General features: G+C 48.4%; 2 protein-coding genes across 8 annotated transcripts; both read right to left on the bottom strand.

Moving 5' to 3' along the window:
• Positions 1–195: 195 nt before the first annotated feature.
• Positions 196–14,220, bottom strand: ephx1 (epoxide hydrolase 1, microsomal (xenobiotic)). 7 transcript variants are annotated; one of them, XM_047022015.1, is made up of 9 exons: positions 13,634–14,217; positions 6,741–6,932; positions 5,052–5,232; positions 4,662–4,880; positions 4,377–4,506; positions 3,951–4,165; positions 3,659–3,767; positions 1,933–2,055; positions 196–1,254 (listed from the first exon to the last, which is right to left on the bottom strand). In XM_047022015.1, the coding sequence occupies exons 1-9, from the start codon at positions 13,679–13,681 to the stop codon at positions 1,050–1,052; spliced, it is 1,422 nt and encodes a 473-aa protein (XP_046877971.1). In that variant the 5' UTR covers positions 13,682–14,217; the 3' UTR covers positions 196–1,049. The 7 variants fall into 7 exon arrangements, 5 of the variants coding, with proteins under 5 accessions (XP_046877971.1, XP_046877975.1, XP_046877972.1 ...); XM_047022019.1 differs by lacking the exon at positions 13,634–14,217 and adding an exon at positions 8,727–8,933; XM_047022016.1 differs by lacking the exon at positions 13,634–14,217 and adding an exon at positions 8,763–8,933 and having other exon boundaries at positions 6,741–6,935.
• On the bottom strand, positions 9,022–10,981 carry srp9 (signal recognition particle 9). The gene is made up of 3 exons (XM_047022021.1): positions 10,802–10,981; positions 10,241–10,309; positions 9,022–9,553 (listed from the first exon to the last, which is right to left on the bottom strand). Exons 1-3 carry the CDS (start codon positions 10,871–10,873, stop codon positions 9,434–9,436), a joined length of 261 nt encoding a protein of 86 aa, XP_046877977.1. The 5' UTR covers positions 10,874–10,981; the 3' UTR covers positions 9,022–9,433.
• Positions 14,221–23,701: the final 9,481 nt, after the last annotated feature.

The raw sequence follows: 23,701 nt of genomic DNA, 5'->3' as shown, positions 1-23,701 counted from the left end.
TCCTCCTCTCTCCTTCCCTGTAACTACACTCCTCTCTCTCTCCCTCCTCGTATCAGATGAGGTAATGTGGGGATCTTCAAGCGTTCCTTATCTCCCCCGCCCCTCTCCCCTCCCCCTGCCCCTCCTCCTCCTACAACCTCCCCTCCTCCCCCTCCCCCCTGGGTGATGTCTGCCAAGGGGTGCATCCTGCTGGTGGGAGGGTTTCCAGGGCAGGATGCAGGGGCTTGGGAAACACCAGGACATGGATCTGCAGCTGAACCTAGCCTAGTCTGGACTAGTTAAGACTGCCCTGCCCTAGGCTGGACTGGATTAGCCTGCCCCACCTAGCCTATTTTAAATTAGCCTGGCCTAGCTGAGTCTGACTGAGCATAAACTAGTATAGCCTTGCCTGAACTAGTGTAGGGTTGGGATTAGGGCTGCTAGGATTGGGGTTGGGGTTAAGGTTAGGGCTGCTAGTCTATCTGAGACGAGTAACGAGTCTGGACTAGCGTAGCATAATCTAGCCTGTTTCAGTTGAGCCTAGAAATCAATATATAAAAACAGAAATGGATGAATCTCAGTTGTGTTTATTAGTGCTAAAATTATCAAAAAGCAACATGGCCAAGAAAGAAAATGTACTATTTAAGTCATTCAGGACTGATGTGATCAGAGATATATTGTCCTTAACTATAGATATTGTTTAAGAAAAAGAGACAAAGCAAAAGGTTTGGTTTTACCAGTACAAAGCTTCACAATAAGAGCTGACAATGCTTCACAATAAGAGTTGTTCAATAATACAATGATCCTGTGTATCAATCATGGAATTACACTTCTAATAACGGCTTCTCAGTAAACACTGGGCAATACGATACGGTGACAGTTACACATAACAACAGCTAATGTGAAGGTCTCTCCACAGACCTGCTGTGTTTATCAGCGGGAAAAAAACTTGGCACTTGACTTCACTAGGTTGGCTATCATAACACGCGGTGCATGCTGACCTGGCATCTGGGGCTGTTTGGAAAACAGGAAATAGGACACAGGAAACAGGAACATATGTTGTTGCTATGCTACTTCTTCTTCTCCAGCGTCTTGGTGAAGTTCTGGATGTCCTGGGCCATCAGCAGGGGCTCCTCCAGGGCAGCGAAGTGCCCCCCGCGAGGCTGCAGTGTGTAGCTGCTCAGCTGGGGGTACTTCTGCTGCACCCACAGCTTGGGGCTGTGCATCAACTCGTTGGGGAAGCAGGCGAAACCTGTGGGTACATGCACCGCCATCCTGGGGAGGGAGGGGAGGGGGGAGGGAGAGGGAGAGGGAGAGGAGGGGGGAGGGAGGGGAGGGGGGAGGGAGAGGGGTAGGGAGGGGAGGGGGGAGGGAGAGGGAGAGGGGTAGGGAGGGGAGGGGGGAGGGAGAGGGAGAGGGAGAGGAGGGGGGGAGGGAGGGAGAGGGAGAGGGAGAGGAGGGGGGGAGGGGAGGGAGAGGAGGGGGGAGGGGGAGGGAGAGGAGGGGGGAGGGAGAGGGAGAGGAGGGGGGAGGGAGAGGGAGAGGAGGGGGGAGGGAGAGGGAGAGGAGGGGGGAGGGAGAGAGAGAGGGAGATGAGGGGGGAGGGGGGGATGAATTAGCTGGACTCAATTTGGACCCACAGTGGCTGGTTTTGGCAAGGTTTTGCAACAGGGTTTGAACATTTAAAATGTAAAAAACATATTTAAGGTCTATCGTTTAGAAACAACATTTCATAGACTGTCATTATCTATAATATATCATAATTATCTATCATAAAAGTTAAGAAATTTATTCAATAGTGGCTAGTAAATACTGTACAGGTTGTTTCTCAACTGTAGACACTTAAGATTGTTCATCTTCTGCTGGAACGTTCTACACTATCTCTGTACTTACCCTTTGCTAACGGGAATAAACCATTTATAGCATGTGTTTACCCTCCTGTCCTCCACCCACCTGGAGTGTGGCTGGTCCAGGCCCTTGCTGAAGTTCTCCTTGTAGAACCTCATGGAGGAGACGATGCACCCAGAGCTCCAGTAGATCATCACGTTGGTCAGAAGGTCATCCAAGGAGAACTTCCTGCAGGACACTGGGGCTCAGGTTCAATTACACACATCCATCCCACGTCTTGATAACCATCCATCCCACGTCTTGATAACCATCCATCCCACGTCTTGATAACCAGCCATCCCACGTCTTGATAACCATCCATCCCACGTCTTGATAACTATCCCACCCACGTCTTAATAAATAAAACATTTGAAAAAGGTTTTGAAGAAAAAAAAGGTTAATAAAAGAAAGTAAATACAAATATTGAATCTTTATGTCATTTTGTAGGAAAAACGTTTTTAAATGTTTTTTTGAAAAGAAACACCCTTTTTGGAAGGTAGAAAAAAATATTTTTTACAAAGTTTTGGAAATAAAAAGTTTGGAAAGGTTGAAAAAATAATTTCAAAAAAGGTTTATAAAAAAGCTTCATAGAAAAAGTTCTAAGAAATATTAATCTTTGTGTAGTGTTGTGTGGGGAAAAAGTTTCAAAGGGTTTGAAAAATATTTTCAAAAGAAACCTTTTTGAAAGGTTGAAAAAAGTTTGGAAAGTGTAGTACTTATGTTTTTCGTGAAAAGTTCATATCTGCACGTTTAAAATAATCTACAATCTCGCAACTTCTGAACTGGATCTGATGCCATAATGGATCTTCAGACCGGTCAGCCCTCAGCCCTCAGACATACCTGATCAGCCCTCAGTCCTCAGCTGTACCTGGTCAGCCCTCAGACATACCTGGTCAGCCCTCAGCTGTACCTGGTCAGCCCTCAGACATACCTGGTCAGCCCTCAGCTGTACCTGGTCAGCCCTCAGCTGTACCTGGTCAGCCCTCAGCTGTACCTGGTCAGCCCTCAGACATACCTGGTCAGCCCTCAGCTGTACCTGGTCAGCCCTCAGACATACCTGGTCAGTCCTCAGCTGTACCTGGTCAGCCCTCAGACATACCTGGTCAGCCCTCAGCTGTACCTGGTCAGCCCTCAGACATACCTGGTCAGCCCTCAGCTGTACCTGGTCAGCCCTCAGACATACCTGGTCAGCCCTCAGACATACCTGGTCAGCCCTCAGACATACCTGGTCAGCCCTCAGCTGTACCTGGTCAGCCCTCAGACATACCTGGTCAGCCCTCAGACATACCTGGTCAGCCCTCAGCTGTACCTGGTCAGCCCTCAGTCCTCAGCTGTACCTGGTCAGCCCTCAGACATACCTGGTCAGCCCTCAGACATACCTGGTCAGCCCTCAGCTGTACCTGGTCAGCCCTCAGACATACCTGGTCAGCCCTCAGCTGTACCTGGTCAGCCCTCAGACATACCTGGTCAGCCCTCAGACATACCTGGTCAGCCCTCAGCTGTACCTGGTCAGCCCTCAGTCCTCAGCTGTACCTGGTCAGCCCTCAGACATACCTGGTCAGCCCTCAGACGTACCTGGTCAGCCCTCAGTCCTCAGCTGTACCTGGTCAGCCCTCAGCTGTACCTGGTCAGCCCTCCGTCCTCAGCTGTACCTGGTCAACCCTCAGCTGTACCTGGTCAGCCCTCCGTCCTCAGCTGTACCTGGTCAGCCCTCCGTCCTCAGCTGTACCTGTTCAGCCCTCAGACGTACCTGGTCAGCCCTCAGACATACCTGGTCAGCCCTCAGACATACCTGGTCAGCCCTCCGTCCTCCAGGCTCCTGAAGTCAGGATCCGTCCAGGAGGAGAACTTCTCTAGAATGTAGGCAGCCAGACCCACAGGGGAGTCATTCAGGCCCCGGCCTGGGAGGGGAGGGGATGGGATTAATGCTAATCCTCACAGAGCACATCTACGAACAACCTCAACCGTGTTTGCATGCAGCTGGGTTCCTCTCTGGTAGATAACAATAATGTAATGTAGGATTTGAACCTGCAAGCTCTTGATCAGAAGTCAAGTGCTCTAACCACTGAGCTGGACCCTTTTACCTGCAGTATCAGGCTTAGTGGCTTGGATGTGCATGTAGCCCGACTCTTTAACCGGCTCCACCACCAGGTTCTGGTTGCAGGGGTAGATCCTGCGGATGTCGTGGTCCGTGAAGCCAAACAGCTTGGGGAAGCGTTTGCCCAGCAGGATGGACAGGACCATGGGAAGGCTCGGCTTGGAGGGGGGGGCGAAGTTCACATGCAGGCCTTTCACTGCCCTGGGAGGACAAAAAGACATGAACTCAACAGAACTCCAAATGTGACCTTTACATACGGGATGAAACACAGCGGAGTTGTAGTTCTACTCTTATTGAATACCAGCTCCTCTCTGGAGAACTTCAGGACATGAAGGAGACATAGTCCTTCCTTACTGGACCTTGTTAGATCTTATTGAAGTTGTGGGTGTTGGGCTATCCTGGTCTTTCTTACTTGGGTTCCAGCTGGGCCATGTTTGTGGTGACCAGCCAACCCCAGTCCCCCCCGTGGGCGTAGAATTGCTGGAAGCCCAGTCGCCTCATCAGCTTTAGAAACACACGGGCCGCACACACCGAGTCAAACCCTGCACACACACCAGGGCTATTAGAATAACACACAGTCAGAACCTACAGAGAGACCAGGAATCATTAGGAAAAACACATCATGTAAAACCTGATGACTGTCCAGTGTGTCTAGCATGTGTGTGTGAGCATAGAGGCAAAGGGAGGTGAAAGCTACCTTTCTTGCGGGGCGCCTCAGAGAAGCCGTAGCCCGGGATGGAGGGGCAGACCACCTCGAAGCAGAGGTTGCCGGGGTCAGAGGTCCCAGTCAGGAGCGGGATCAGGCCGTAGAACTCGTAGAAGGACCCAGGCCAGCCGTGCACCATGAGGAGGGGGACCACGCTGGTCCCCTCTGGGACGCTCCGGGGCTGGACGTGGACGTAGTGGACGTCGATGCCTGGAGGGTTGGGTGGAAGACGGCCATGTTACCGAGTGTTGGTGCTCTGGAGCTGGAGCGGATTCATGTAAATAATTGTGTGGTGAGATGTGTAAATATAGAATGTTCCACATCCAGTGCGCACAAGTAACCCCATCTAACGATCCTCTCAGCTGTGTAAGATTTTCTCACCTTCAATTTTGGTTTTGAAGTGCGGGTATCTGTTGATCTTCTCCACCTGCTTCTTCCAGTCAAAGTCGTGCCTCCAGTAGGACACCACCTTCTGCAGGTAGATGGAGTTGAAGCCGTAGTTGAACTGGCTGTCCTCCAGAGACTCCACAGGCCTTGTGTGGTCGATCCTGCGGTACAGGTCCTGCACAGAGGCGCCTTTACATTTAGTCATTTAGCAGACGCTCTTATCCAGAGAGACTTACAGTAAGTACAGGGACATTCTCCCCGAAGCAAGTAGGGTGAAGTGCCTTGCCCAAGGACACAACGTCATTTTGCACGGCCAGGGAATCAAACCGGCAACCTTCTGATTAATAGCCCGACTCCCTAACCGCTTAGCCATCTGATCCTTCACATCATCTTACTGGCACAGAGGGATCCATATCATCTGGGGATGGATATAGCTCAGTGGTAAAACATGGGGATGGGTATAGCTCAGTGGTAGAGCATGGGGATGGGTATAGCTCAGTGGTAGAACATGGGGATGGGTATAGCTCAGTGGTAGAACATGGGGATGGGTATAGCTCAGTGGTAGAACATGGGGATGGGTATAGCTCAGTGGTAGAACATGGGGATGGGTATAGCTCAGTGGTAGAACATGGGGATGGGTATAGCTCAGTGGTAGAACATGGGGATGGGTATAGCTCAGTGGTAGAACATGGGGATGGGTATAGCTCAGTGGTAGAACATGGGGATGGGTATAGCTCAGTCGTAGAGCATGGGGATGGGTATAGCTCAGTGGTAGAACATGGGGATGGGTATAGCTCAGTGGTAGAACATGGGGATGGGTATAGCTCAGTGGTAGAACATGGGGATGGGTATAGCTCAGTGGTAGAACATGGGGATGGGTATAGCTCAGTGGTAGAACATGAGGATGGGTATAGCTCAGTGGTAGAACATGGGGATGGGTATAGCTCAGTGGTAAAACATGGGGATGGGTATAGCTCAGTGGTAGAACATGGGGATGGGTATAGCTCAGTGGTAGAACATGGGGATGGGTATAGCTCAGTGGTAGAACATGGGGATGGGTATAGCTCAGTGGTAGAACATGGGGATGGGTATAGCTCAGTGGTAGAACATGGGGATGGGTATAGCTCAGTGGTAGAACATGGGGATGGGTATAGCTCAGTGGTAGAACATGGGGATGGGTATAGCTCAGTGGTAGAACATGGGGATGGGTATAGCTCAGTGGTAGAACATGGGGATGGGTATAGCTCAGTGGTAGAACATGGGGATGGGTATAGCTCAGTGGTAGAACATGGGGATGGGTATAGCTCAGTGGTAGAACATGGGGATGGGTATAGCTCAGTGGTAGAACATGGGGATGGGTATAGCTCAGTGGTAGAACATGGGGATGGGTATAGCTCAGTGGTAGAACATGGGGATGGGTATAGCTCAGTGGTAGAACATGGGGATGGGTATAGCTCAGTGGTAGAACATGGGGATGGGTATAGCTCAGTGGTAGAACATGGGGATGGGTATAGCTCAGTGGTAGAACATGGGGATGGGTATAGCTCAGTGGTAGAACATGGGGATGGGTATAGCTCAGTGTTTAGAGCATGGGGATGGGTATAGCTCAGTGTTTAGAGCATTTGAGGTTGCGAGGTCGAATCTCCCTCATACTTTCAAGCTTCTGCTTGAAGAACATGTTACCTCTATCTCCCCATCGCTGGTCTGGACCGTGAAGGGGCGAATGCTCTGGTCCTCCTTTCCACCAGGGGGCGCTCCTGCCCCCCACCAGCCATCCTCCGTCTTTAGAATCTGCTTCCTGCTCCGCTGGACCAGGAAGTAGATGACTGCTCCCACCACAAGGGCCAGGACCACCTCTGTCAACATGGTGCCAGTCTGCTGGAGGGTGGGGGAGAGGAGACAGGGGAGAGGAAGGACGAAAGAGAAAGACAGGACGAGAGAGAGAGGATGGGAGATAGGTGAGGTTGATGAGATTGAGGATTGGACAGATGGGAAGTTTGAGAGGCAAAGACACACCAAGCAATGGACACAGCAGGCAGTGGACACATATAATGCATTCGGGAGAAGGAATGAAGAGTTTATCATAATGTGTGGGTTAATGATAAAGATTGTGCTCTGAAAGCTGCCCCTGAAACACTGTCTCTCCACAGAAATGAACAGACACGAGGCCGACAGCTCGATTCATAATTCTAACTATGGCAGTAAAATCACCACCCAGTTGACCAGAGGTTTTCAGCCACAGAGTAGAACAGAGGTGGTGTTGTTGCTGCAATAAGTCCCTAGTCCTAGAGGGATTAGGTAGAGAATGGAATGACATGGGCACAGGGTCATAGTTACTAAGGAGTGACATGGGCACAGGGTCATAGTTACTAAGGAGTGACATGGGCACAGGGTCATAGTTACTAACTGACATGGGCACAGGGTCATAGTTACTAAGGAGTGACATGGGCACAGGGTCATAGTTACTAAGGAGTGACATGGGCACAGGGTCATAGTTACTAACTGACATGGGCACAGGGTCATAGTTACTAAGGAGTGACATGGGCACAGGGTCATAGTTACTAAGGAGTGACATGGGCACAGGGTCATAGTTACTAAGGAGTGACATGGGCACAGGGTCATAGTTACTAAGGAGTGACATGGGCACAGGGTCATAGTTACTAAGGAGTGACATGGGCACAGGGTCATAGTTACTAACTGACATGGGCACAGGGTCATAGTTACTAAGGAGTGACATGGGCACAGGGTCATAGTTACTAAGGAGTGACATGGGCACAGGGTCATAGTTACTAACTGACATGGGCACAGGGTCATAGTTACTAAGGAGTGACATGGGCACAGGGTCATAGTTACTAACTGACATGGGCACAGGGTCATAGTTACTAAGGAGTGACATGGGCACAGGGTCATAGTTACTAAGGAGTGACATGGGCACAGGGTCATAGTTACTAACTGACATGGGCACAGGGTCATAGTTACTAACTGCCAAAATGCATGACAAAGCTTTTCTCTATGGCCCACTAATTCATCAACAAATTACGGAGGGAATTTAGGGACATACAACGTACAATGTTGCATGGATAACTTAATATAAAATTCGTTTAACTTTGTATTTTAGTGATTAATGTAATCACAGAGATGTACGAGTTGTTCAAACAAACTAAAACTATGTGAAATAGCAGATCCAGATTTGATCTGCATAAATCTATTAGCAACCAGCCCAAACACTTTTTGGAGGGGACGGTTCAAGGAGTGAGTCAAGACAGTAAATGCACTTGTGGCATGTTGTGGACATTGGCCAAATAGTCCTCAAGTCATAGATAAAATTTGAATACAAATCAGTATTTTGTCTGTAACTGTCGCAAACCGCGGATCCGAAAGAGCGTTTAATAGTTGAAGGGTCGATATTTAACTGATACTGGTCAACTTTCATTGTATGCATGTGTTCTATGCTACAGACCCAACGTCACGAAATAACTCAAATGAAATTTTAACTACAATAATCATTCGTATGCAAGACCGTAGTTAAACAATGCATGAAAGTCGAGTCTCTTAATCTACTTGTCACGCAAATCCATTACATAATGACAAGGCTGTAACCCACTGCAGAACGTAGTTAAATATATAGGTTACAAATATGGTAAAAAACCACTTGATACCCAAGCTTACTTTTGTCAAGATACAATCCTGTCACATTGTTCATACCTGGTCACCGCGAGTTTGTTATTCCACGAGCGATTTGAAGCAGAGTGACCACGAACTGTTCTGACTTCTCGGACACTTTCTAGTGTTGAAATGGATTTTGAGGATTCTGGGTAATGTAGTTTATCAGGGTAGTTAATTTTCCTTCACCATAATAAAAAGTTATGAAAAGTGTGTTCCGTCTTGAAATAGATCTGGAGATTTTCAGCACACTAAAATTGCACATAACAAACAGGTTTCTGTAGAAATAAATAAGCAAAAATGGGGCATATAAACATTTATTGAGTGTCTTATATAACTAACTAGCAGAGTTGCTGAAATGACATTGGAGGCACGAGTCTTTCACTTGAGAAAATAGGTTCTGCTTCACTTCCAACATGGTCCTGAACAACAGTTCAGTTTTCGAATGAAAACCTAAAAGAAGTACATAGGCCAGTCCATAATGAAAATCATAAGTGAGTAAGACACATCTCTTATTGTCCCATCGTTAAAATAAATACACAAGCCCTTTACCAGAGCTCCATCCTGCCTCTGAGCAGATCAAGTTCAACTCTCCATTTCATGGTTTGATTCCCACCATCCCTACATCTCTCCTCTCCTCTCCAATCTCAAAGTCTCATCTGTCCGGTGTCGTGTTGTTTAAACGTGCGAGTCGGTTGCAAGGACGGGTCAGATCAGTCCGTTTCCATAGCGCCGCTGTGCGACTCCTTGGAGACCATAAGCCTCATCAGCTTCCCGTGTAGCTTCTCCACCTTCTTCACATCCTGCGCCTGGTCAGTCTTATACTGCAGACACTGGAGCCAAGCAGGACAACACATCAAACACCAGTCATTCACACAGCAGTATTGGGCCAACTGTCTCTGGAGGAAGAGATCCCTCACTAAAATCTCTGTTGAAGATCTTTGTGAAACCCTCTGTAACAAGGTACATTGCTCGTAAAAAGGCATATGAAAATGTTTTTATTTGGTTAAACTGCTCTAAATAAACATTTAAAAAATCTACGCACATAATATGGTCTATCTATCAGGGTTTCCAGCGGCACTTTGCAGTTAGGGCGGCCGCCTAAGCAACACACGCCTGCCGCCTTAACTACTTCAGGACATGAAGGAGACATAGTCCTTCCTTACTGCGATATCCGCAGTGTTACTCTGTCTAGGGAATGTGGTTTATTAACACACATTAATATGTCATTGGAAAATTGATAAATACATCCTGAACACTAAGATTTAAATTCACAAAATCTCCGGAAAGCAACTTGGACGTATTATGCTCGAAGATATGAATGGTACACTACTGTTTAATTGAGTCATTTAAATCCATTATATTTGATGATAGTATTTGAAGTAAAGACTCTTAGCATTGTACATTTGTAAACTATAACGCGCGTGTAGTTCCTTGCAAGGACATGAGTATGGTTGAGTCGTGGCATGTACATTATTTTGAGCAACTGCTTCAGTGCCGACTTAATCTACTGTACTTACCACAGCATCGTCGGTTACTTTGATACAAAGGTTACCGTCACAGTGCCGGTACTTTAGGACCACCCGGACCTACACACAGGAAATAAACAATAAAAAAAGGTTAGTTGTGTGCAAATCAATAAGGTTTAAATGAATGACCAATCGTGTAATAAATGAAAATAATGACTGATAATGATTGACAACATAAACACAACTCTGATTATAATGCAGATACCTAGTGCTGCATGATGTTTGTCGACTGTTAGCTAACAGCTGGCACTACCTAGCTATCTACAGTCTGAACTACATGGAAATACATCATTTACCTAACGTTGGACAACACGATTGGGTATCAAGTCAATTTAGATCAGCAAATGATCCTCAACATTTATTAAATCTTAGCTACTCATGGGACATTGATGATTTAATGAAGAGTTGACATAAGGGTGCTCTAAAACGACTGTCATACGCTAAGTCTTAGCAATTATCTGCAGTCTGGAATCATGTTAGCTCGTTGGCAAACTAGCTAGCTAATCTAGCAATAGCTCGTTCTCAAAAGAAAATCTAACTTAGAACTTTTACCTTCATAGGATCTGTCAGATAAAGCTTCTCAGCAGCACGAGCAAACTCTTCCCACGTCTGAAAATAAGGCATACTTTATATAAACGTGAAACATATACAAACTAATGATGAGTGTGAACTGGCCTCGAAGGTTTGCTAACTCCCGATCACCACATCAGCGAACCCAGACCAGGCGGGATCAAAGTAATAACCCACCACGCGATTGGACCAGGATGTTGTAAGCCAATCACAGGACTCGGTACTGAAACTGTGCTGGGGATGTCGCAATTCAATCAAAGATCCACACGTGAGATCTACCATGTCCTTTTTCGAGAGGGACTATCCTACTTATTAATCTAAATATTTAAGAAACAGTTTAATACGTTCACCATTTTAATACGTTTAATCTAAATAAAGGCGAAACGGGCTGAGAGGTGAAGTGTTTGAGCAGCGTACATAGAGTAGTTGCACAAAAACGAACGAGATTGGGCAAACATTTACAAACACTGTAGTTCTGTGAAATAACCAAAAGATGGCGGAAAAGGTTCGCGGATTTGTACGTGGCCATGGAGTAAATAAGCACTGAGGTTGATATTTTAATACGAACTTTCGTCAGTCATCTACCTTTATCTCATTGCAATGTTTAAATGCTCATGCCTGTGCATTTGTTGTCGATCTTCTGCCGGACTTCATGCACGACCCTATTTGAACGCATCTGGATAAAAAAGTGTGATAAATGGAAAAAATGTAACAGGCCTATAATGTAGGAGATGGTGGAGGGGGGTAATGAACCATCATTGTTACTATTTTAACTAATATAGTATCAAAATACAAAGGACATCTGGTAGTCAACTAGTCATAAGACATACCATTAGCTTCAGACCTTAACTCTGATTATCTCCAATAGCCTATGACAGAGTAGGGAATAACAAGTTTAAGAAAGCTTTATTGCTTGTGGCCGGCCCACAAGGAGACAAAACATCACACCCCATTGTGCTACAGGTGTCTGCTACAATATATTACAATACATACGTAGGTTAAGCCTAACTGATAAACGATAACTGCAATATGTGATTGCGAATTGGTTTAATTTCATATAGCACTCTTTGGCTATTTTTCGGTTATCCTTCATTTCACAATAAAGTGAAAGGGTGTGTATACTAATGTCTCAATGCAACAATATTAATATCTGTCCTATCTGCTAATCCCCACAGTGCAGAGCAGCAGGAACAGACTGCTGCTGCCACTCTGTGATGGTGACGTCAGCCTGGCGTGTTTATGTCCTGCTGACAGCAGATTAGATGTATAGATGGTCTGAGAGGCCAGTCACAGGGCCTCTGATTTACCCAGCCTCACCATCACCACCCTCACCACCATCACCAGCCTCACCATCCTCACCACCCTCATCCTCACCACCCTCATCCTCACTATCCTCAACACCCTCATCCTCACCAGCCCCAGGGAAAGACACCTGTCCTGGAACATCAACCCAGGTCAAACTCCCTGGCTTTGACCCCTGCTCTCTCTCTCTCTCTCTCTCTCTCTCTCTCTCTCTCTCTCTCTCTCTCTCTCCCACCTCTCTCTCTCCTGCACACACACACACAGACTGAGTCTGAAGAGCTAGAAAAACTTTTAAAAGTTATTGTTGAATGGCTAAACAATTGGAGTGACTACAAAGATTACTGTTGATAATCTTAATTCAGTTCCATATTTATGGTCACAAAACACACAAAGACTTGATGCCATTGAAAGTACTCTACCACGCTGCGGCCCACCATGCAAATTATTGGTAAACTTCCAAATCCATATTGGCCTAAAATCACAGATTTTTCACAAGGGGGCACAGGTTTGCTCTACAATGCATCCTCAAAGATTGGAGGGGTGGAAACATGGAGGGGTGGAAACATGGTGGGGCGATCATCTGATCCCAGGTGGGGTCATTTCATTTTCTTACTACTTCAATTTATTAAAATGTTATGGGACGACCTGATCTCAGATCAGTGATTGCGGCGACTTCTTTTTACGTCTCCTACGTGTCCCACGTAGGCTACTTGTGTAAAAACCTTGCGTCAATAGCAGCAGACTGAATGCCGCGGCTCTCAGCCGCTAGATGAGACGACTGGAGTTCAGAGAACATAAACCCGTTATGTTTTCTCCTGTTTCCACTGTTTAGGGTGGCGTAAACAATCGTGAAATGCAGTCGATCATGTAGGAGAAAACCCTTTTTTACATTTTCACTTTTTTTTTATTACTTTACTGGATATTACTGTGAGCCTATTTCGCTCCGGCGACGTTCCATTGATATTCTCTCTGTGACACATTGAGCGAACTTTTCGAAAAGTATTTCAACATATTTCTTCATTCGAAGTTGACGACGAAGATCGCTTCGTGACAACAAGCGACAGCCGGATCGTCATGAGGTGAGTGATATTCCTATTCTTACTGCTACGAAAAACGATCATATTGAAAGCTGTAACGTGATGTAAGAATTTAATTATATATGCATCACTTTAGTAGGCTATTTAGAACACGGTTGAATTACTATCCGTAGCCACCAATTCGATTCCAATGCCCTGAATCGTTATCCGTGTGTAGAAAGTATTTTCGCATTAAGCCTACTTCAGCTAGGATGCATTCTGCATCCCCAGCAGATTGAATTGCAGTGCAGCCACAGAGCTCGAGTTCCCCGCGTGCCAAACAGAACACTGCGCTCTGAAAGCTTTCTCTGCGGACCGCTTTTAATCTGCATAATGACCTGGCTGCACCAGTAACATTTTAACATCTAAACATACACAGACACGACTGGACGAAGCAAAGTGAAAGTGCACAAGGGTAAAATATTATAAAACTCACAATGTCTATCTGTTGCAATGCAGTACTGTATTGGAGAGCCCTGCCCATACAGTTTACAGCGTTAACTTGAACTGATCAGTTGATCTGGTCGTCATGCGCATGGGGCATAGACAGTGATCGACTCTGAAACTGTTTTGTCAACATACATGACTACACGTTGTTCTCCTGATCGTATCGGCGAGATGTGCTTTGAGCTGTTAAACTGCCGGTTTTTCTGCTTGGACTGCATTACCTCAGGGATAATCTGGCACAGGCGCTGAATTAGAATGTATTTGATGTCACATTAATTCAAACGCGTGGTTTCGTGTGTTGGGTTTTGTGCCGCTCACCAAACCAGCTGAAGCGTGTTGACGCTGCCGCTGAAAACATACTGACACGTCACATTGGAGAATCACATCCTGCTAGTGTGAACGATCATACCATTTGTAATCAGCGGTATTGAACCAGCTGGACGGTCGCTATCTGAGTTGCTTGCAGGTGTGTGTGCATGTGTGCGCCGTGATCAGGGAATCAGGACAGACCATGGTGTGATGAGGACAGAGGACTGATGGACCAGATGCTCATCTGGGAGGGAAGAGACTTACCTCTCTCTCTCTCTCTCCTCTCTCTCTCTCTCTCTCTCTCTCTCTCTCTCTCTCTCTCTCTCTCTCTCTCTCTCTCTCTCTCTCTCTCTCTCTCTCTCTGTCTCTGTCTCTTTCTTTCTCTCTCGCTCTCACACACACACACACACACACACACACACACACACACACACACACACACACACACACACACACACACTCTCATAAATCAGAATAATATGCAGTTGTCTTAGACTACATCTGAGAGGACTAGGTGTTGTCTGTGGTGTTAGCATGGGAAGCTACATCTGCTAGCTCTCCTGGGGGTCACAGGTCAGGAGGGAACCAGTACTCACCCTGGTGTGTGTGTCTCCCTCCCTCAGCAGGGCTGTTCTGATGGAGATCGGCCAAGGCCCCTCGGCCCCCAGGCCCCTCGGCCCCCCGGCCCCTCGGCCCCCTGGCCCCTCGGCCCCTGGCCCCCAGGCCCCTCGGCCCCCAGGCCCCTCGGCCCCCAGGCCCCTCGGTCCCCCGGCCCCCAGGCCCCTCGGCCCCCCGGCCCCCCGGCCCCCAGGCCCCTCGGCCCCCAGGCCCCCCGGCCCCCAGGCCCCTCGGCGCCCCTGGGCCCCCAGGCCCCTCGGCCCCCGGCCCCCAGGCCCCTTCGCCCCCCGGCCCCTCGGCCCCCAGGCCCCTCGGCCCCCCGGCCCAGGCCCAGTAATGGTGTGTGTTTTTGTGTGTGTTGGATGAAGGGGAGGTGTGACAGGTGTGTGGAGTTTGACAGATGGTGAAGGCTGGTCTGCTGTCTTGGACAGTTTAACCACGGTCATTTGCTGCTCCTCAGTGATTACACAGAGGAGACTGCTGTGTTAGAGATTACACAGAGGAGACTGCTGTGTTAGGGATTACACGGAGGAGACTGTTGTGTTAGGGATTACACGGAGGAGACTGCTGTGTTAGGGATTACACAGAGGAGACTGCTGTGTTAGGGATTACACGGAGGAGACTGCTGTGTTAGGAAATACACGGAGGAGATGCTGTGTTAGGGATTACACGGAGGAGACTGCTGTGTTAGGGATTACATGGAGGAGACTGCTGTGTTAGGGATTACACGGAGGAGACTGCTGTGTTAGGGATTACACGGAGGAGACTGCTGTGTTAGGGATTACATGGAGGAGACTGCTGTGTTAGGGATTACACGGAGGAGACTGCTGTGTTAGGGAATACACGGAGGAGACTGCTGTGTTAGGGATTACACGGAAGAGACTGCTGTGTTAGGGATTACACGGAGGAGACTGCTGTGTTAGGGATTACACGGAGGGTGCCTGAAATCCCCCCACAGACACACACTATGTGTCTTGCATGTGTAGGAACGATTTGTCTGAATCAAAACCAGGATTGATGCTGTGATAGTTGCTAGTCAGTAAAGATAGGGTGTTGTGACATGAAGGGAAGTGCAGCTCTCTGGCTGGTCTGGGGTCAGTCAGGCTGAGCTCCAATCATCTGCTGCAGCTTTGTGTTGAACCTAATGACTGACTCATCAGTCAGGAGAGGACTGTGTGTGTGTGTCTGTGAGAAGCATCAAACCCAAACCTTAATCTCTCATTGGCCTCTAACATATGTCCTCTCCTCTTTTCTCCTTCTCTCCTGTCCTGCTCCACCCTTCCTCTCCTGTCCTGGTCCTCCCTTCCTCTTCAGCCTGCTCCACCCTTCCTCTCCTCTCCTGCTCCACCCTTCCTCTCCTGTCATGCTCCACCCTTCCTCTCCTCTCCTGCTCCACCCTTCCTCTCCTCTCCTGCTCCTCCCTTCCTCTCCTGTCCTGCTCCACTCTTCCTCTCCTTTGGGGTTGGGGTGGTAGTAAGATCATTAACATCCGCAGAACATGAAGTGGAAAATAAGTTATTGTGTTCCAGTTATCCTGTTCTCCCTGTCACCCCTCAAACATCTTCTTCTTCCCCCTCCCTCTCTTTGGATCCCTCCCCCTCCCTCTCTTTGGATCCCTCTCCCTCCCTCTCTTTGGATCCCTCCCCCTCCCTCTCTTTGGATCCCTCCCCCTCCCTCTCTTTGGATCCCTCTCCCTCCCTCTCTTTGGATCCCTCTCCCTCCCTCTCTTTGGATCCCTCATCCTCCCTCTCTTTGGATCCCTCTCCCTCCCTCTCTTTGGATCCCTCTCCCTCCCTCTCTTTGGATCCCTCTCCCTCCCATTCTCCCTCGATGGCAATCCATCCTTAATCTCCCTCATTTCCCTTTCTTTCATCAGTACAAACTGCAGCCCTGTCTGCTTGTCTTTCCTCTGCCGACGTCATTGTGGAGGAGTTTTGTGTCTCAGGTTGAGGAAGTCGTCCTCTGTGTTTTAGCTCCCAGGATTACCGCTCATACCGCTGACTTGATGCTCATTTGATTTTATGTAATGTTTAATCCACTGAAAATGTTCCTGCGTGCCTCTCTTCCCCCTCTACCTTTTGTTCACAGACGCTCATAGTTAAAACTGGCACAAGCCAGCCTGTCGTTATCTGTGTGTGCGCGCTTTGGTATGTGTGCACTAATGTGTGTTTCCTGTGTGTGCATAGCACATTATGAAGTGTCTCTGATGAATGATGCCAGTGTTATCTGGTGACGTGTGTCGTCATAATGAGTTATGTCACACAGCAGGGTGACCACCAGAGAGCTGCCACAGGCTCCGGATATCTCATTCACTCGCTCACCTCCCTCACCTCCTTCACCCCCTCCCTCACCTTCCTCACCTCCCTCTCCTCTCCTCCCCCACCTCCCTCTCCTCTCCTCCCTCTCCTCCCTCACCTCCCTCCCTCCCTCACCCCCTCCCTCACCTCCCTCTCCTCCCTCACCTCCCTCTCCCCCTGTATCAAGGGGTCAGATGGCTGAACGGTTAGGAAATTGGGCTATTAATCAGAAGGTTGCCGGTTCAATTCCCAGACGCTATGTCCTTGGGCAAGGCACTTCATCCTACTTGCCTTGGGGGAATGTCCCTGTACTTAATGTAGGTCGCTCTGTCTGTGCTGTGAGGACTAACTCTGTCCTGCTGCTCTGTCTGTGCTGTGAGGGCTAACTCTGTCCTGCTGCTCTGTCTGTGGGACTGAGAGGGCTAACTCTGTCCTGCTGCTCTGTCTGTGGGACTGAGAGGGCTAACTCTGTCCTGCTGCTCTGTCTTTGGGACTGAGAGGGCTAACTCTGTCCTGCTGCTCTGTCTGTGCTGTGAGGGCTAACTCTGTCCTGCTGCTCTGTCTTTGGGACTGAGGGGCTAACTCTGTCCTGCTGCTCTGTCTGTGGGACTGAGAGGGCTAACTCTGTCCTGCTGCTCTGTCTGTGGGACTGAGAGGGCTAACTCTGTCCTGCTGCTCTGTCTGTGGGACTGAGAGGGCTAACTCTGTCCTGCTGCTCTGTCTGTGGGACTGAAAGGGCTAACTCTGTCCTGCTGCTCTGTCTGTGGGACTGAGAGGGCTAACTCTGTCCTGCTGCTCTGTCTGTGCTGTGAGGGTTAACTCTGTCCTGCTGCTCTGTCTGTGGGACTGAGAGGGCTAACTCTGTCCTGCTGCTCTGTCTGTGCTGTGAGGGCTAACTCTGTCCTGCTGCTCTGTCTGTGGGACTGAGAGGGCTAACTCTGTCCTGCTGCTCTGTCTGTGCTGAGAGGGCTAACTCTGTCCTGCTGCTCTGTCTGTGGGACTGAGAGGGCTAACTCTGTCCTGCTGCTCTGTCTGTGGGACTGAGAGGGCTAACTCTGTCCTGCTGCTCTGTCTGTGCTGAGAGGGCTAACTCTGTCCTGCTGCTCTGTCTGTGGGACTGAGAGGGCTAACTCTGTCCTGCTGCTCTGTCTGTGGGACTGAGAGGGATCATTCCTGGATTCCCATAGAAAACAGATGTAGAGTGGAACGGTTCAGCTGGAAACTCCCTCCCTCCCTCCATTCTCCTCTTCCTCCTCCTCCCCCTCTGGAAGCACACAGGTCACCCCGCGCCAGCTCCAGGTCACAGTTGAGACTGTGGCCTGTGACCTCTGACCTTCAGCTCCAGTCTCACACCAGCAGTCTGCCCTGGCGCCATGGAGACGGGTGGGGGAGGGGTGTGTGTGTGTGTGTGAGGGGGGGAGGGGTGTGTGTGTGTGTGTGTGTGTGTGTGTGTGTGTGTGCAGATTCAGTAGGAGTGCTGCTACAGCTGCAGTAATGCTCTCTGAATAGCAGCAGCATCTCTGCTCTGCTGTACTAATCCCTCTTCTCCTGCAGGCATTCCCTCCCTCCCTCCTTCCCTCCCTCCCTCTGTGACACACACACCTGTGTAAGAGTGTGAGAGTGTGTGTGTTAGTAAACATCTGATGGCTTCCTGCACTGTAGAACACTTGAAGCTTGTTCAGCAGCTTGGTGTCCTTGCTGTAGGACCCTGTCACCATGGAGACGCCACCCAACACCGTCTTGCTAACATTGGCACTTTGTTGTGAATTAGTTATACTATACTTATTCATTAAATAGATCATTTCTGGATTTAATTTGTTTTTGATTGGTGTTGTTGTTCTTTACTGAGATAAACTGTAGCATGGAGTCCAGGACAAATTTCCCCTTGGGTACAATAATGTTTTATTTGTCTCGCTGACATTAGCTTGCTGACACTAACTTGTGAAAAGCTTGGGGGCCAATAGTGAGTGCACGTTTCAGAGAGAAATGTGCAGCTAGAAGGGAGGAGGTGATTGTGTCCAAACACATTGGAATAGCATTAGCGATAGGTTGCATTATCTCAGCATTAGTTCTGGGCTATCAGCGTTAACGATAAGCTATGTCAGTATTAACGGTAGGCTATCAATGTTAGCGCTTGGCTATCTATAACTTGGATTACTGCTGAGTTTTTATTTTACTCTTGTAACTGACTTTAAAAACTTTTTTTGCGCACACATGCACATACACTCACAGATGCATTCACTCAAATACATACACATAGAAACACAGTCACAGAGAACTGTGTTTAGATGCTGTGCCTCTTCCCTCCACGCTGGGCATGTTGAATAGTGACTGCAGAATACTTCCTCATCTAAAGCAGGTTGCCCGGGCAACGCAAAAGGCAGGGAATTCTAAATTCCACTATGCTCGCCTCATACGCAAGGAGAGGAAAGGAGAGGCACAGAGATGAGAGAGGGGGGGTGATACACACACACACAGTTCACTTATGAGGAGGAGAGGGACTGGCTGGAGCTGAAAGCCTACTCCGTAGAGAGCGCCTCTCTCTTTCTCTTTCTGTCTCTTTCCCCTCTCTTTCTCTCCCTTTTCTCTCTCTCCTCTTTCTGTCTCTTTCCCCTCTCTTTCTCTCCTCTTTCTGTCTCTTTCCCCTCTCTTTCTCTCTCTCCTCTCTCTCTACAGGCGTGTGAACTAAACTGCACTCCTGACACATGAGTGTGTTTAGTGGGAGAGAGAGGCTGAATGACGCTTATTGAGGACAACACATACACACACACACTCACACACACAACCATGTCTGAGTCTCCTGTTGTCCAGGAACTCGTAGAACTTCCCAGCAGGGCCAACGTTGTGTAAGTAAATGTTGACTCATTTGTTTTGGTCCGATGATACTATTTGAAGCCTTCTTAAACACTGTAGTAGTCCTAGACTACAGTCCTAGACTAGTCCCACACACACGGACTGCTTATCTGCTTACCTGACATTAATACAGCTGGGACCATCATGGCTGGTTTAGGGTTAGGCAAGAATGAGAGGCAGAGCAAGGGAGAGAGGAGAGAGAGAGACCAGTATAGTTTAATAATGTCCCCCTAGGTAGGTCTCCAGCTGCATGTTATTAAAGTTTAAAAGCCTCCAGTCAGACTGTCTACCTGCTCTCTACTTCTTCACAGATGCTTCGGAACAGGAATGTTTGTCACCTGTCTCTCTCACACTCACACATACATACACACACACACACATACACACACACACAAACTCACAACAGACAGCTGAAGTGGGGGTGTGTGTCCCTGAGCCCTGGTGGAGGGAGAGATGTGTGTGTGTGTGTGTGTGTGTGTGTGTGTGTGTGTGTGTGTGTGTGTCTGTGAGTGTCCCTTGTCTGCCCAGCTTGGCTCAGGCAGTAATCCGGGTCAGATTATGCCTTTCTCTCTCCACACTCCAGAGTTCAACAACATGTTGCCACGACATAATAACACTCTGGAATGCTCTTTTTTTCTTTTACGCTCAACAGCTGTGGGATAGTGTGTGTGTGTGTGTGTGTGTGTGTGGAGCAGGTTTGTGTAACTACCCTGTACAGCAGGTGAGACAAGGTGATGGCACAGAGGTGAGTTTGCTTGTCTGTCTGTCTGACTACCTGTCTGTGTATTACCTGCTGGTGTGGTCTACCTGTCTGTCTGACTACCTGTCTGTCTGTGTGTAATACATGCTGGTGTGGTCTACCTGTCTGTCTGACTACCTGTCTGTCTGTGTGTAATACATGCTGGTGTGGTCTACCTGTCTGTCTGACTACCTGTCTGTCTGTGTGTAATACATGCTGGTGTGGTCTACCTGTCTGTCTGACTACCTGTCTGTCTGTGTGTAATACATGCTGGTGTGGTCTACCTGTCTGTCTGACTACCTGTCTGTCTGTGTGTAATACATGCTGGTGTGGTCTACCTGTCTGTCTGACTACCTGTCTGTCTGTGTGTAATACATGCTGGTGTGGTCTACCTGTCTGTCTGACTACCTGTCTGTCTGTGTGTAATACATGCTGGTGTGGTCTACCTGTCTGTCTGACTACCTGTCTGTCTGTGTGTAATACATGCTGGTGTGGTCTACCTGTCTGTCTGACTACCTGTCTGTCTGTGTGTAATACATGCTGGTGTGGTCTACCTGTCTGTCTGACTACCTATCTGTCTGTGTGTAATACATGCTGGTATGGTCTACCTGTCTGTCTGACTACCTGTCTGTCTGTGTGTAATACATGCTGGTGTGGTCTACCTGTCTGTCTGACTACCTGTCTGTCTGTGTGTAATACATGCTGGTGTGGTCTACCTGTCTGTCTGACTACCTGTCTGTCTGTTTGTAATACATGCTGGTGTGGTCTACCTGTCTGTCTGACTACCTGTCTGTCTGTGTGTAATACATGCTGGTGTGGTCTACCTGTCTGTCTGACTACCTGTCTGTCTGTGTGTAATACATGCTGGTGTCAGAGGGAGGCCCGGGGAACTGATTCAAGATGGCTACCGCATTTCAGAAAACAGCTAGCAGCAGGGTAGTGAGCGCACACCTGTCAAGTAATAGGACTGCCCTTGTTCTCTCTGTGTGTGTGTGTGTGTGTGTGTGTGTGTGTGTGTGGGGGGGGGGGGGGGGGGGCGGGGCTGCAAGACTTACCTGCGAACCAGATCCTGATCAATCCAGTCCCTCAGACACACACAGCCCTCTCCTCCCCCTCTCAGCTGTGGTGACAGCAGGCTTGAGGGTGGCTCTGAATATTAACATGTATCCACCTCCTCTCACATCTCTGTCTTTCTATCTCCCTCTCTCCCTCCCTTTTCTTTCTGTTTCTCCTCCCTCCCTCCCTCTCTCTCTCGCCCCCCCCCTCCCCCCCACAAGAGGGTTCCCATGGCAGCGTTCCAGACCTCAGTGTAAAGAATTTCTCCCCACCTCTCCCCCCTGTCCTCTTTCTCCAGTCTTGCAGGGAAATCCTTCTTCACACAATGGAGCCTCCATACTCAGAGCCAAGCTAACAGAATAGCCCTACAAGACCTCCATGCTAAGCTAACAGAATAGCCCTACTACACCTCCATGCTAAGCTAACAGGATGCTAAGCTAACAGAATAGCCCTACTAGACCTCCATGCTAAGCTAACAGGATGCTAAGCTAACAGCATTGCCCTACTATGTGGCTAAAACGCACGACTCTACTCACTGTCTTCGCGGTCAACATTTTTCCAAAAGTGTTATTTTGATTATTTGGTGGTAGGCCTAAATCCAAACTTTCTTCTGCTCCTTGTAGTGAAAAACTTTTAAATAAATGTGTGACATACAAGTGCCTGTTCCCGTCCCTGCAGGGTTGAGATGATGGCTGTCTGTATCAGTGTGAGCGTTTCAGGATGTCCCAAAATGAATATTCCTAAAATCCCCCTCCTACATCTCTTACTGTGAAGCCTTTGTTGAAATGACAGAGTTCTCCATGTGTTCACAGAGGAGGGGCAGATGTGAGGGACAAGGAGAGGAAAGAGGACAGAGTTTTATTCGCCAAGTTAGTAGGAATTTACTAAAGCAGGAAGGTGCATATGGTAAACCGTAATTTTTCTAAAATGCTGTTTAGAAAATATAAAAAGCTAAAAATGAACAACAGTATATAATATATATATATATAAATGTGTTGTCCCTTCCTGTCTGTAATGCTGCCTTCCTGGCAGATGGGTTAAAGGTTATTGTATCAACAGTGTGTTACTAACAAAGAGTTCACCTAACCCCCTCAACCTTTTCTCTCCCTCTCTATCACCCTCTCTCTCCCTCTCTATCTCTCTCTCTTTATCGCCCTCTCTCTCCCTCTATCTTTCTCTCTCTATCACCCTCTCTCTCCCTCTCTATCTTTCTCTTTATCTCTTTATCGCCCTCTCTCTCTCTCCCTCTCTATCTCTCTCTTTCTATCGCCCTCTCTCTCTCTCTATCTTTCTCTCTCTATCGCCCTCTCCATGGGCCATTGATCCCGTTACTATGGTGACGTGGCCCTTTCATTCCTGTGGAGGAAACGGGCCACTGGATTTACAGGATTAGAGGGACGAGGGAGAGAGAGAGTGTCTGGAACAGATTGTAATATAGTTGTGGGTTGTATCTTAACTCTTACCAAATGACCCAGCTTCCTAATGTATCGCTCTCTTATACACACACACACAAGAGGGAGAGAGGGATGAGGAGGAGGGAGGGAGAGAGGGAGGGAGAGAGGGATGAGGAGGAGGGTGGGAGAGGGGAGGGAGAGAGGGATTAAGAGGAGGGTAGGAGGGAGAGAGGAAATTTCCTCCGCCTCCCTCTCCCCCCTCTCCTCCACCCCCCTCTCCCCCTTTTCCTCCACCTCCCTCTCCTCCACCTCCCTCTCTCTGTTGTGTTACGGATGCTCTTATGGGGGATGTTGTTTCCATGGTTACAGAGCAGGATGACCTCCTAGCCAGGGCAGAACTACCAGAGACGTAAACAACTTCAGACATAAACAACTTCAGACGTAAACAACCGGGTCTGTGTAACTGCTGGGTTAGGGTTAGGACGGGACTGTACTGTAGCAGGTGTAACATGTGTAACTGCTACAGAGGCCTGTTCCATAAAGCGAGTTTACCGAATAAGCCAGGCTTATGTCAGTTAGTCAGACTCATTTCTAGTTCATTCGGTTCCATAAAGCTAGCTCAATGTAGTTCAAACTCAGTTACTATGGCAACTTATGCTTCGAAACTAGCCTGGTCTGGGGCAGACTAACTGTCAAGCTTAGCCCGTGTTGTTCCCTAACCAGACACTGGACCAGACACAGTCATTACACCCTGCAGTCAGTACACCTGCAGTCATTACACCCTGCAGTCA

The sequence above is a fragment of the Hypomesus transpacificus genome, chromosome 6 (assembly GCF_021917145.1).
Source record: "Hypomesus transpacificus isolate Combined female chromosome 6, fHypTra1, whole genome shotgun sequence".
Taxonomy (NCBI): Eukaryota; Metazoa; Chordata; class Actinopteri; order Osmeriformes; family Osmeridae; genus Hypomesus; species Hypomesus transpacificus.
This window is presented reverse-complemented; position numbering and strand designations above follow the sequence as displayed.

Excerpts from the sequence above, each read along its gene's own strand:
- srp9 (XM_047022021.1), bottom strand. The coding sequence starts at position 10,873 with ATGCCTTATTTTCAGACGTGGGAAGAGTTTGCTCGTGCTGCTGAGAAG. Across the intron at positions 10,310-10,801 it reads ATCTGACAGATCCTATGAAG|GTCCGGGTGGTCCTAAAGTA; the intron begins GTAAAAGTTCTA and ends TCCTGTGTGTAG. Across the intron at positions 9,554-10,240 it reads AAGTAACCGACGATGCTGTG|TGTCTGCAGTATAAGACTGA; the intron begins GTAAGTACAGTA and ends GCTTGGCTCCAG.
- ephx1 (XM_047022015.1), bottom strand. The coding sequence starts at position 13,681 with ATGGGCAGGGCTCTCCAATACAGTACTGCATTGCAACAGATAGACATT. Across the intron at positions 4,881-5,051 it reads CTTCAAAACCAAAATTGAAG|GCATCGACGTCCACTACGTC; the intron begins GTGAGAAAATCT and ends CCAACCCTCCAG. Across the intron at positions 2,056-3,658 it reads GAGGACGGAGGGCTGACCAG|GAAGTTCTCCTTGGATGACC; the intron begins GTATGTCTGAGG and ends AGTGTCCTGCAG.